Genomic DNA, 10,597 nt, shown 5'->3' with positions numbered 1-10,597 from the left:
ACACAAGTGGCATCACGGTACTAACGAGTCTGAGTAATGATTCAATTTTATTAGCACAGAGGCAGTGTTTATACTGTACAACCTGCATGTCGCAAATGTTGCGTTAGGCCTATAATCAGTCTATCGCCGGCAAATTTCTGGGTGGTAGCGGAAGTTCTTGATTTTCCTGATCGAGCCTCGGTGTCACATACACTTCCGCCAGAGCCGCCTTTTCACGTGAAACATACTCTACTCTTGGGGCGGGGAAAAGCATGACATGCCCCAGTTGACAGGAGGGAACGAGAGAAAGATAGAGTGGGAAATAGGTGGGGAGAAAGAAAGACAGAGACACAAAGAAAAAGAGAATGCGAGCGATACACAGGGACAGAGGAGAGAAAGAGGGAGAGAGAGAAAGAGAGAGAGAGAGAGAGAGAGAGAGAGAGAGAGAGAGAGAGAGAAACTGCTCGATTGAATGACATTGTTCTTTTCTTCAAGAAAGTGGCTATTCTCACCCGCCCGGAAGTTCTCGCAAGACAAGATCTACTCCTCCCCTCTTCTCTCTCTCTCTTTCTGAATACTGTCTATCGGTGTGGACGATCAAATTGACCAAAACAAAGTTAAAAAATGATGTTAAAACACAAAAGTAAATTAATTTGGTTGTCTACAAAGATGCTACGGCTATTTAACTTTTCGAATCGAGCAGAACTACGCGGGTCGCCATTTTGTTTTGTTCTCTCTCTCACTCTCTCCACTGTCCACAGACAAAATTGTACGCTTTTAGTAGGCTACAAGTACAGTTGTAATGGAACGTTTGTTCACAGCACAGAATTCTACAATTTTTCTCTTATCACAGTGTAGAATTCTGTGGTTTAGGGTGAACGCAAAATTTGTTGACACGCGCACCGGGTGAGAATAGCCACAAGACCCGCCTGCACTATTAGGTGGCCTTTCTTCAAATTGTGAGTCTAGAAGATCTAGATTTCTAGCAGCTCAACATGATGGCTTTGTGTTTATTAATATCAGACTGTGTGAGTGTGAGTGTGAATGATTTCTTCTAAAACATATAGAGTCTAGATTATCTAGATCTAGGCCCTAGAGATCTAGATCTAGATTCTAGACTCTAGATCTAGATTGTAGATCTAGATTGTAGATCTAGATGAAAGTCTTCATCAAGACCAAGATTCGAAGCTGGCATCATCATTCTAATTCAGAGTTAAATTTAAATTCTCACCAGTCGAGTAGCTTTATACGGGCCAATAATTGCTGCATCCGTGGTAGATTCCATAATTCCGTCAAAACTGTCCTAACCTAAAAGTAACTACTCTCTTGTAAAGTATTCCGTTTCACCATGTTTTTGTTTTCATGTCCAGTTCTACGACATGAACATTCAACACACCACTCACAACTTGGTCTCCTTGCCTAGAGGCGACCCACACACACACAACAACACAAGTAGGGCCTACAGTACACAAGTTCTTCAAAACAACCTCGCTCTTGTAATTGGTTGGCTAAAAATAGTGCCTTTCTGTCCCCTAATTCCATTGGATAGGCCTAGAACAAAAATCTCTACTTCTTATTTAATACCAGACTGGATGTGATTTTGATTTGAACATATTTAAAAACTAAATAAATAATTTAGGTTTGTATTCATGTGACGTAAAATAAAATGTATTACTTTTAATTGTATGAATGTATAGATATCTATTTAATTTTTTTTTCTATAAGGTATGTTACACCCGAACCACCTTTTTGACATCAGCAGCTGTGCGTAAAGTAAATATGGCGATCAAAATGGAAGGGCCACTAAGCAAGTGGACGAATGTAATGAAAGGATGGCAATACCGATGGTTTGTTCTGGACCATACATCTGGAATTCTTTCCTATTACACAGTATGTCATTTATTTCTTCTGGAAACTAGTTTCCTGTCGAGATTTTTATGATTAGGAGTGTGAGGCAGTTCCGATATTGGAAGAGGACAGAGTAGTTTGAAGGTTTTTTGTTGGGAGAGGGGGAGGGCCCTGGCCCCCTCCCACCAGTGGCACCAGTGTCTGTCACTGAATATTAGCCCCAAACACACACACACACGCCCACATACTAATGTGTGCACACACATGTAAACACTAACTCGCATACTTAAAATCATCTTGCACACATGCACGCTGTCAACTCACTCGCTCTCTCAAAACTAGATTCTAGATCTAGATCTAGATCTATAATCTAGATCTAGATCTAGATATAGATATCTAGATCTAGTTCTAGATCTAGATCTCTAGAAATCTAGAGATATATATATATCTAGATCTAGATTCTAGACCTAGACTCTAGACTCTACTCTAGATCTAGACTAGATCTAGAGTGGTGTAGCCCCTGCGCGTGCGCCTTCTCGGTGCGTGCACTTTTGTTTTCCTTTGTTTTTAGCCTCAAATTGCGTTTTTGCGTTTGATTGAAGGCCACCTCTATTCTCACCCTGGGTGAGAATAGTGCAGGCGAGTCTTTTGGCTATTCTCAGCCGGTGCGCGTTCACCGTTATAGCCTAGATCTAGGCCAACAAATTTTGCGTTCACCCTAAACCACAGAATTCTACACTGTGATAACAGAAAAATTGTACATAGAATTCTGTGCCGTGAACAAACGTTCCATTACAATTGTAGCCTACTAAAAGCGTACAATTTTTTCTGTGGGCAGTGGAGAGAGAGAGAGACTAGAGAGAAAGAGAGAGAGGAGTAGCGCGAGAACTTCCGGTCAAAACAAAATGGCGACCCGCGTAGTTCGGCTCGATTAGAAAAGTTAAATAGCCGTAGCATCTTAGTAGACGACCAAATTAATTTACTTTTGTGTTTTAACATCATTTTTTAACTTTGTTTTGGTCAATTTGATCGTCCACACCGATAGACAGTATTCAGAAAGAGACAGAGAGAGAGAGAGAGGGGAGGAGTAGATCTTGCGAGAACTTCCGGGCAAAACAAAATGGCGACCCGCGTAGTTCGGCTCGATTCGAACAGTGAAATAGCCATAGCATCTTTGAAGACGATCAAATTAGCTTACTTTTGTGCTATAACGTAATTTTTTCTTGGCTTTTATCAATTTGATCATCCACATCGATAGAAAGTATTCCGAAATGAGGAAAAACAGGTCTTGTTTCAAACCGGGTGAGAATAGCCTACGGTGGCAAGTCTCACCCGGGGTGAGAGGTCGATCGTATTTCTGTTCTCACCCCGGGTGAGAATAGCCACTTCCAGTGAGAATAGAGCAGGCGAGTCTTTTGGCTATTCTCACCCGGTGCGCGTTCACCGTTATAGCCTCGATCTAGGCCAACTAATTTTGCATTCACCCTAAACCACAGAATTCTACACTGTGATAACAGAAAAATTGTACATAGAATTCTGTGCCGTGAACAAACGTTCCTTTACTACTGTTAGCCTACTAAAAGCGTACAATTTTGTCTGTGGGCAGTGGAGAGAGAGAGAGAGAAAGATAAAGAGAGAGGAGTAGCGCGAGAACTCCGGGCAAAACAAAATGGCGACCCGCGTAGTTCTGCTCGATTCGAAAAGTTAAATAGCCGTAGCGTCTTTGTAGACGACCAAATTAATTTACTTTTGTGTTTTAACATCATTTTTTAACTTTGTTTTGGTCAATTTGATCGTCCACACCGATAGACAGTATTCAGAAAGAGATAGAAGAGAGAGAGAAGAGGGGAGGAGTAGATCTCGCGAGAACTTCCAGGCAAAACAAAATGGCGACCCCCGTAGTTCGGCTCAATTCGAAAAGTGGGGTTTTATATCTCTAGGAAACTTTCTGCTACACACAAGCTTAGGACGCTGTTAGGAGGAGGCTGCTTATATCTGGGTTGCTCTAAGATGGATTCCACTGTACTGACTACTCGCTTTTTTTTTCCCAATATCACCGTTTTGATACTGTATTCATGTATTTCTGGTTCAGAGTGAGTGCAAAATGTAATGATTAATAAATATTAAGTGTACAGACAGCTGCATTGGTATGTAAATTTTGTTATGCGGGGGTGGTTTTGAAACATGGAGGGGAACATGGGGAGGGGGGGATGTTAGTTTGGAAGACAAAAAAATACTTCAACACGATCTAAGACTCCAAGTAAACTGCCTGTCTGCAAACTTTACTTTCATCTGAACATAAAAAAACCCAGAATTGTTCATATGTTATATAAAAACATCTCTTTTGAAACTGAATATTTTTCTTGCTTTTCAGTCTAAAGAGAAGATGGTGAAAGGGTCACGACGCGGATGTGTGAGATTAAAGGTATTGTATCATACCAAACATAAAAGTAGTCTTTTCCTCGCACTGTTTCAGTTTTTTTTCTTCCTTGAAAAAAAAAAGGAATCCTATTTTTCCTCTTGGCACTGCTGTTCTTAATTATTTTTACTACTGTTGTTTGTACATGCACAAACTTTTTTTTTTGAGGTAAAGGATCCTAATTACTGTCTCTGGCAATTAGAATCATTTACTTTTGAGAAGTAATTAATTTAAACACTTTGGATTGTAGTTTCATATGTTGTTTCATAAACTGTGTTTGCTGAAGTCAAAGACCTGTCCATGCAGCTTCTTTGAAGAATACAATCAAACCTTTCCAAGATGACCACCCATTGTCATGGAGAAAAATGGTCATGTAAGGCAAGTGGTCCACTTGGACAGTGTCATTTTTATATGATTTATGTATGTATTGACATTGACATTGACGATTTAGTTGTTTGAGGCTCTAAAGTAAAGCCTGATCGACTATCTGGTAATGAATGACTATGCATTGCGTGCAGGCTAGACAAATCAGTTTTGGCAAGTAGGGTTGTAGATAGTCGGGAGATCTTTCCAGTATTCGTCCAGACGTCTGTTAAACGTGTCCACATTTGGGGCTGACACCACTGACTCGGAGAGATTGTTCCAAATAGTATTAACCTGATTTTCAAAAAAGTTTACCCTCACACACTTAATCTGCTTCTTTGCTTCTGGAGCTCTGGGTTGCCATGGAGTTGTGTGGTTGTTGCTTTTGTAAAAGCTGGTCTTTTGGTGATGTAGTAGCCTTTGATGTACTTGTATCAGTAATATCACCACGTCACCTATGATTCCAGGAATGGAAAGCTTTAATTTCTTCAGACTTTCAGAATAAGGCTTTTCTTTGAGGTGACTCAGCATTTTAGTAGCCCATCTTTAAACTTTCTCGATTTCACTACATAGTCCTTTTTCAAAGGGCAGGTTCAACTGTATTGCTCAACAATATTATACTCCAGATGATGACTTTGAATTAAAGAAATGTGGTGAAATTAAAGAACAATGGTTCCCTGATTGAACTTCTACATTGTCAATTCTCCAGAGTTGTTCCTGACCTGCACATTTTAGTCAGATTTGCTGGATCCAGGTAATAAGGAGTAAGGATTATATATTAGAGTAGGGAAACACATCTTAACCTTATTACCCAGATCCAATAAATGTTAATAACACTAAAACAGGTAGATCTGGAAGAATACTATCTTTTCTGTCATTTTTTGTAGAAGGCATCATAATAAAATGTATGGCACTATTCAAAGGAGAACTCTGGATGCACACAGCTTGAGACCTTTTGTTTCTTTAAATGCGAACAGTTGCTAACAAGGATGTGTCTAATACAGGGTGCTGTTATTGGCATTGATGATGAAGACGATAGTACTTTCACCATCACAGTTGACCACAAGACATTCCATTTTCAAGGTTTGTACGTTCACAGTATTGTTGTCTGCTGCTCAGCTGATCATTTGCCCAGCCTGAAATGTTTTTCTCAAAGATTGGCACAGTTGCCCTCTACTTACTTGCTTTCATCAAGGGAGCTCAGCTTATTGATTTCAGTGTATTCATTTAAGAAATTTAATCACTTACTCTGATATTGGGTCCTTTACTTATTGCTGCCCAAGTAAAAATCTTTCCTTGAGCTTAAATGTCAAGTTTGAAGTTTCCGATGGGGGGGGGGGGGGGGGGGGTATCATGATAGTGATGATGCTGATCAGTCGGAATATCATTCTCCTTGCTCCGAGGTATTAACACTTGGGAATTTTTTTTTCCCAATTGGACTAGTGGGTAGGGGTCTGGAGCAGGGGGGGGGGGGGAAAGGATTTGAAAATGCATACATATCATGTGTGCGTGATGGAGGGTGGGGGGGAGATGGGGATGAGTTTCAAGTTTCCACTGTTTACCAAACTTACATGCACTATTGAAAAACTCGCCTTTGCACTGTAGCTGATATATTGCATTCCTGAGAACAGTAAAGCTATCACTTTTTGTCATTTTTGTTTATTCTCAATATATGTTGTACACAGAATTTCAGTCTCTAAATTCCCTAGAAAAGTGAACAGCACAGCGAAAGGTACATATTACTCAGGTATGTTTTAGATAGCTCTTTAGGCCACACACGGGTTTTTGGTGTCCAGTTTGGGTCCCTACAATGTTTTTTGATTTTAAGATACTTCCTGTGAACATTATGTGCTAGATTGGATAGAAGTACTCCCAGAGCTCTATTTCAAAGAGAAAGCTCCATGCCGTTTGAAACATTGTGAGCCAATACAATGCTTTAAAGCAATTTTGAGATGTTTTTGCTCCTTTCCTCAAAATGTTCATTTCTTGGCTTTAAAAACTCAAAACTCTAAAAAACATTCAAGATAAAGACATGAAATTTGGAAGGTAAATGTACCATGCAATTCCAAATAAAATAATGGTAGCTTTTTGTAATTTTTTTGGGGGAAAAAACTATTTTTAATGATTTTTTTACTTTGGTATTTTGATTATTTTGTCATTCGCTAATATGCAAGTCTTCTAAAAGTAATAAAATCATTAATATTTACTATTTCAAGAAAAGCTAACGTCATTTTCTCAAGATTTGTTTAGATTACAAATATGTAATTAGTTCATAGATAGCATGGATGGTTTTTAGCTTTTGAAAATGGTCCTTCAGATAGCCCGGTTTCACTCTAATTTGCCATTTCTGTGATTATGTAACTGGTAATGATTCCCAAAACTGATTATTTTTAATCCTTGAATGGAATACTTTGAGAAAATGAGAAAAAACAAATAAAAATCACTAAGCTTTAGATTTTGGTGCTAAGAAGTAGAGTGTGGCCTTAAAGAGTAAAAAAGTAGATGGGACTCGGGACTTCAGGAAATGAAAGTTTCTGCCGAGAATATTTGTTTAAAGCTGAGTATATCACACTGAAACGTATAATTTTAAGTTGTCAATGAGAATGCATGCTGATGAAACTTTGTCATCTGAACACTAGTTGAATAAATATGTTCTTTCCTTAGCCCGTGATGAAGAGGAAAGAGAAAGGTGGATTGAAGCTCTTGAGAGTGCAATCTGTGAAATGAGCGGTCAGGTAAATAGTTGTTGTTTTTTTCCTCTAAATATTCATTTGTCAGGTTTTTATTAGGAGTGTTCTTGTATTTCTTCATTTTTTTTCTTTCTTTTTTTTCTTTTCTGTCTTTGCTCTTGATGTGAAGAGTGATTTTAAAAAATCAGTATTTGCACTTTTTTAAAACAGTTTTTCATGTAGAGGTTTTTGTCTTAAATGAATGCCTTGTCCCTTGCAGTCTCAAACCAAAGAGGACATAGATCTTTAAATCATGTGGTCAGCTTTGCATTGTTTCACCAAAATGTTGATCATGCACCTCTAGAAACTATAGCATATTATTGTTTCTTTTCTCTCCACACTGCACAAAAACTACTGGTGACTCAGAAATTTGTTTGCTCTGATTTTAACAATTTGACTTGAAAGTGTGTGTTTGTTTTGCAGGATGCATGAAATTTTATTTTAGTCATAACACTCATTTAGAATTGTTAAAGCTGTCGTTTACAACCAGGATGAATTTGTCATTGTGAGACCAATAATAAACAGTTCCCACTCAAATTTTCATCAAGTCATATTTTTTGACAGATATTTGATTCATTTGATTTTCCTCCATGAAGGTGCATGAACCATTTTGATGTGATTCGATCCTATGTTTAAAAATCAAACACGGCGATTGATTCATGGGTTCACGAGCTGGTGGATTTGATGAAAATTGTTGCCAGATCAGAAGGTCGCTACGTATCACATGACATTCGGGATCAGATATTTGCAAGTGGACAACAACAAACATCGGTTGGTTTTTATGTAGCGATGCAGTGGCCTATTTTGACAGTGTGTCATTTCCCAACCCAGCCCAACCCGATCTGATCATGCAGATCGGGTCCACTTGACCAATAAAGATTCCATCTAAGCAAAGCTATCAATAATCGCAGATAAATCATTTATTCATCTTGAAGGCAACTTTTTGTATAACGATACTTATTCACTTTGTCTGAAAAGATTTAAAGTAATTTCTAGGTTGTAGCCTATGATTCTTAAGGCACAAGTAAATACAGCTGCTTCATTTGCAGATGAACTTAAAACTTAAAGAGGAAAGGTTCCCCCAGTATGACATTCATTATTTTCTGTCTTTTCAGAGGAATGCATCCTCAGAACATGCAGCAACTTTAGAGGACTTTGAGAAAAAACTCATGGAGACAGATGCTTACCTCGAGCTTCTCATAGAACAGAATCAGGTCAGTAAAGGTTGGTGTAGTGAACATTCTCTCCCCCCACCTCCCCAACTAGACACAGGATTCTGTTACTTCATGTGTCAGGTCTAGAGCAGACTTTGACAATCACGGTGTCCCATTCCTTCCTGTTGTCAGTTATCCTGATCAGCTCAGTTGTTGGGTTGTTGTTGTTGTGTTTTTTTTTGGGGGGGGGGGGGGTTGTAAGTGTTTTTCGGCGCTTGCAACTACGTAAGGTGATATGAGCGCATGGGACACTTTGAGCATTTTCAGTTTGGTAGGAATTTTGAATTTTGCCTGGATGGCGGTCGAAGCCTACTCGTCAATTATAGAACCACCAGGGGATCTTTCAGGTGCGCAACTTGCACATGAGACCTCCGAGATTTTTCGCACTTATCCGAGAAGGCCAGGTGTTAGGTCTTTCCTGCCATAAATTCAGGGATGTGACTGAAAGAAAGCAGCTAGAAGGAGCCAAGGAGTAGCAGTAGAAAGGCTGCAGAAAGAGTCAGGAGCCCAGAGGAGGGGGCAAAGGAGAAAGGGGTGGGAGCAGAAAATGGAGACAAAAGCATACAACATAATATGATCAGAGAGCAGGACAGAAGGTGAAAGGAGAACATTTTAGAGAATAAAATTTTCCGTCGCTGTCAGGTTTTAAACCAAGAACCTATTAAATGAGAGGCGACTAGGTGACCTAAAGCCTACAGGAGCCCCCCCAGCTCAGTTTTTCGTATTGTCCTGTTTGTCACACAAGATAAGTTGGTTTAAAAAGGTTGAGCACAAAAGCCTCTCAGGGAACTTTGCTGAGAGGGAGTGTACCAGAAAGAAACAGAAGTAAAATAGATGTAGGCCAGACTCTGGCTCACACCTCAACTTCTTCTGGTCACTCAGATTTGTTACTGAACACTTGCAGCAGCAACTGACTGTTTGGGAAGTTCTGATCTTACAATACTTGCCTGGCATGGGGACTAAGCATTTCTTTGCAGTAGCAAGATAAATTAGTCACACTGTTTGACTTTGCCTTATGTGGTGAGTGAAAATTAGTGGAGCTACTCATGTGTGTCTCGATGTGGTGGAATCAGGCAAGTCCGGCCAATTCCAGTGAAAATTCGCTGTTGGCTGTGTGGTAAGAGACGGCTCACGCAACGTTTGCGCGCATACTTTACCGAGGAGAAAACGTGAAACTTGTGCTCCCAGGGGGAGGGGGGGGGGGTGCGTGAATCCCCTCTCGAAAAAATGTTGGTGCTCGCAAATGCTGTGTGAAACGTCTCCAGTGAGTTAAATGTTAGAACAAATTTTCAATTTTTACCAAAATACAATTGTAACACTCCACCCCCGATTCCAATTTAAAAAACTGTATTTGCCGTTCAGCTCTCCCAACCCATCTCCTCCTTCCTGGCGTATAAGTCAGATCCCAACAGTGTTTGTCACTATGTCATGTGCAGTTAACTTTAACACCCTCTGCGCACTGAGCCCTTGTAATCGCTCAGTAACACTTTGCCCTTGTAAAAACATTAATTAGAGTCTAGCTAGGAAAAAAGCCAACATTAGTTAATGACAAGGTGTTAAAAAAAACTCTTCTGCCTATGTATTGTGGGTGACGGCCTAGGCAAATGAGAGCGTTAAAAAAAAAGCAACCCAGGATGTGCTCATTTTGTGGAGTGATGTACATTTAATAATTAAGATCAAAGGCTTGTTGCGCGTCCTATCAGTTTCTTTGGGGTTTTTTACAAGAGTCAAGCCAACAGCCAATAAAGTAACCCCCCGTGCGTTAACGTTACTCTTATCCTATAACCCCTGCCCTGATACTGACATCCTAGGGAAAGGGACTGCCCATGGCCACGGTACGATTTTTACCTTGCATTTCTCTTCTTTTGCTCTGTCATCTAAAAAAATATATGAAAAGTCACTTTGAAAATGGTTGCAAAATCCAGGAGGAAACCAGGGAACCCTACATACATTAATGACCATTTCAGATAAAAATTGTCTCCCCCAGTTGGTTAGGTGGCTGATAAGGGGAGACAGCGCACATGGTAGAAGTCAAAGGTAAATTT

At 39.7% G+C, this 10,597-nt stretch overlaps 2 protein-coding genes across 4 annotated transcripts in view; one reads left to right on the top strand and one right to left on the bottom strand.

The window, feature by feature from the left end:
• The window catches only part of LOC106011553 (DEP domain-containing protein 1A), a 36,918-nt gene extending 35,469 nt beyond the window's left edge, over positions 1-1,449 (bottom strand). Inside the window, exon 1 of the mRNA XM_013081638.2 lies at positions 1,211-1,449. Coding sequence (XP_012937092.1) covers positions 1,211-1,264 — 54 coding nt within the window. The 5' untranslated portion in view covers positions 1,265-1,449. The remainder of the gene's footprint in view (positions 1-1,210) is intronic.
• A 282-nt stretch (positions 1,450-1,731) lies between these two features.
• The window catches only part of LOC101845234 (oxysterol-binding protein-related protein 9), a 44,953-nt gene continuing 36,087 nt past the window's right edge, over positions 1,732-10,597 (top strand). For all 3 annotated transcript variants that reach the window (XM_035969349.1, XM_013081637.2, XM_005096836.3), the window contains exons 1-5: positions 1,732-1,869; positions 4,202-4,252; positions 5,614-5,692; positions 7,274-7,344; positions 8,454-8,552. In XM_035969349.1, the coding sequence (XP_035825242.1) occupies positions 1,759-1,869; positions 4,202-4,252; positions 5,614-5,692; positions 7,274-7,344; positions 8,454-8,552 (411 nt within the window). In that variant the 5' untranslated portion in view covers positions 1,732-1,758. The remainder of the gene's footprint in view (positions 1,870-4,201; positions 4,253-5,613; positions 5,693-7,273; positions 7,345-8,453; positions 8,553-10,597) is intronic.

Source organism: Aplysia californica, unplaced genomic scaffold, assembly GCF_000002075.1.
Source record: "Aplysia californica isolate F4 #8 unplaced genomic scaffold, AplCal3.0 scaffold00139, whole genome shotgun sequence".
Lineage (NCBI taxonomy): Eukaryota > Metazoa > Mollusca > Gastropoda > Aplysiida > Aplysiidae > Aplysia > Aplysia californica.
Note: the sequence above shows the minus strand (reverse complement) of the source record. Positions and strands in the feature narration are given on the sequence as shown.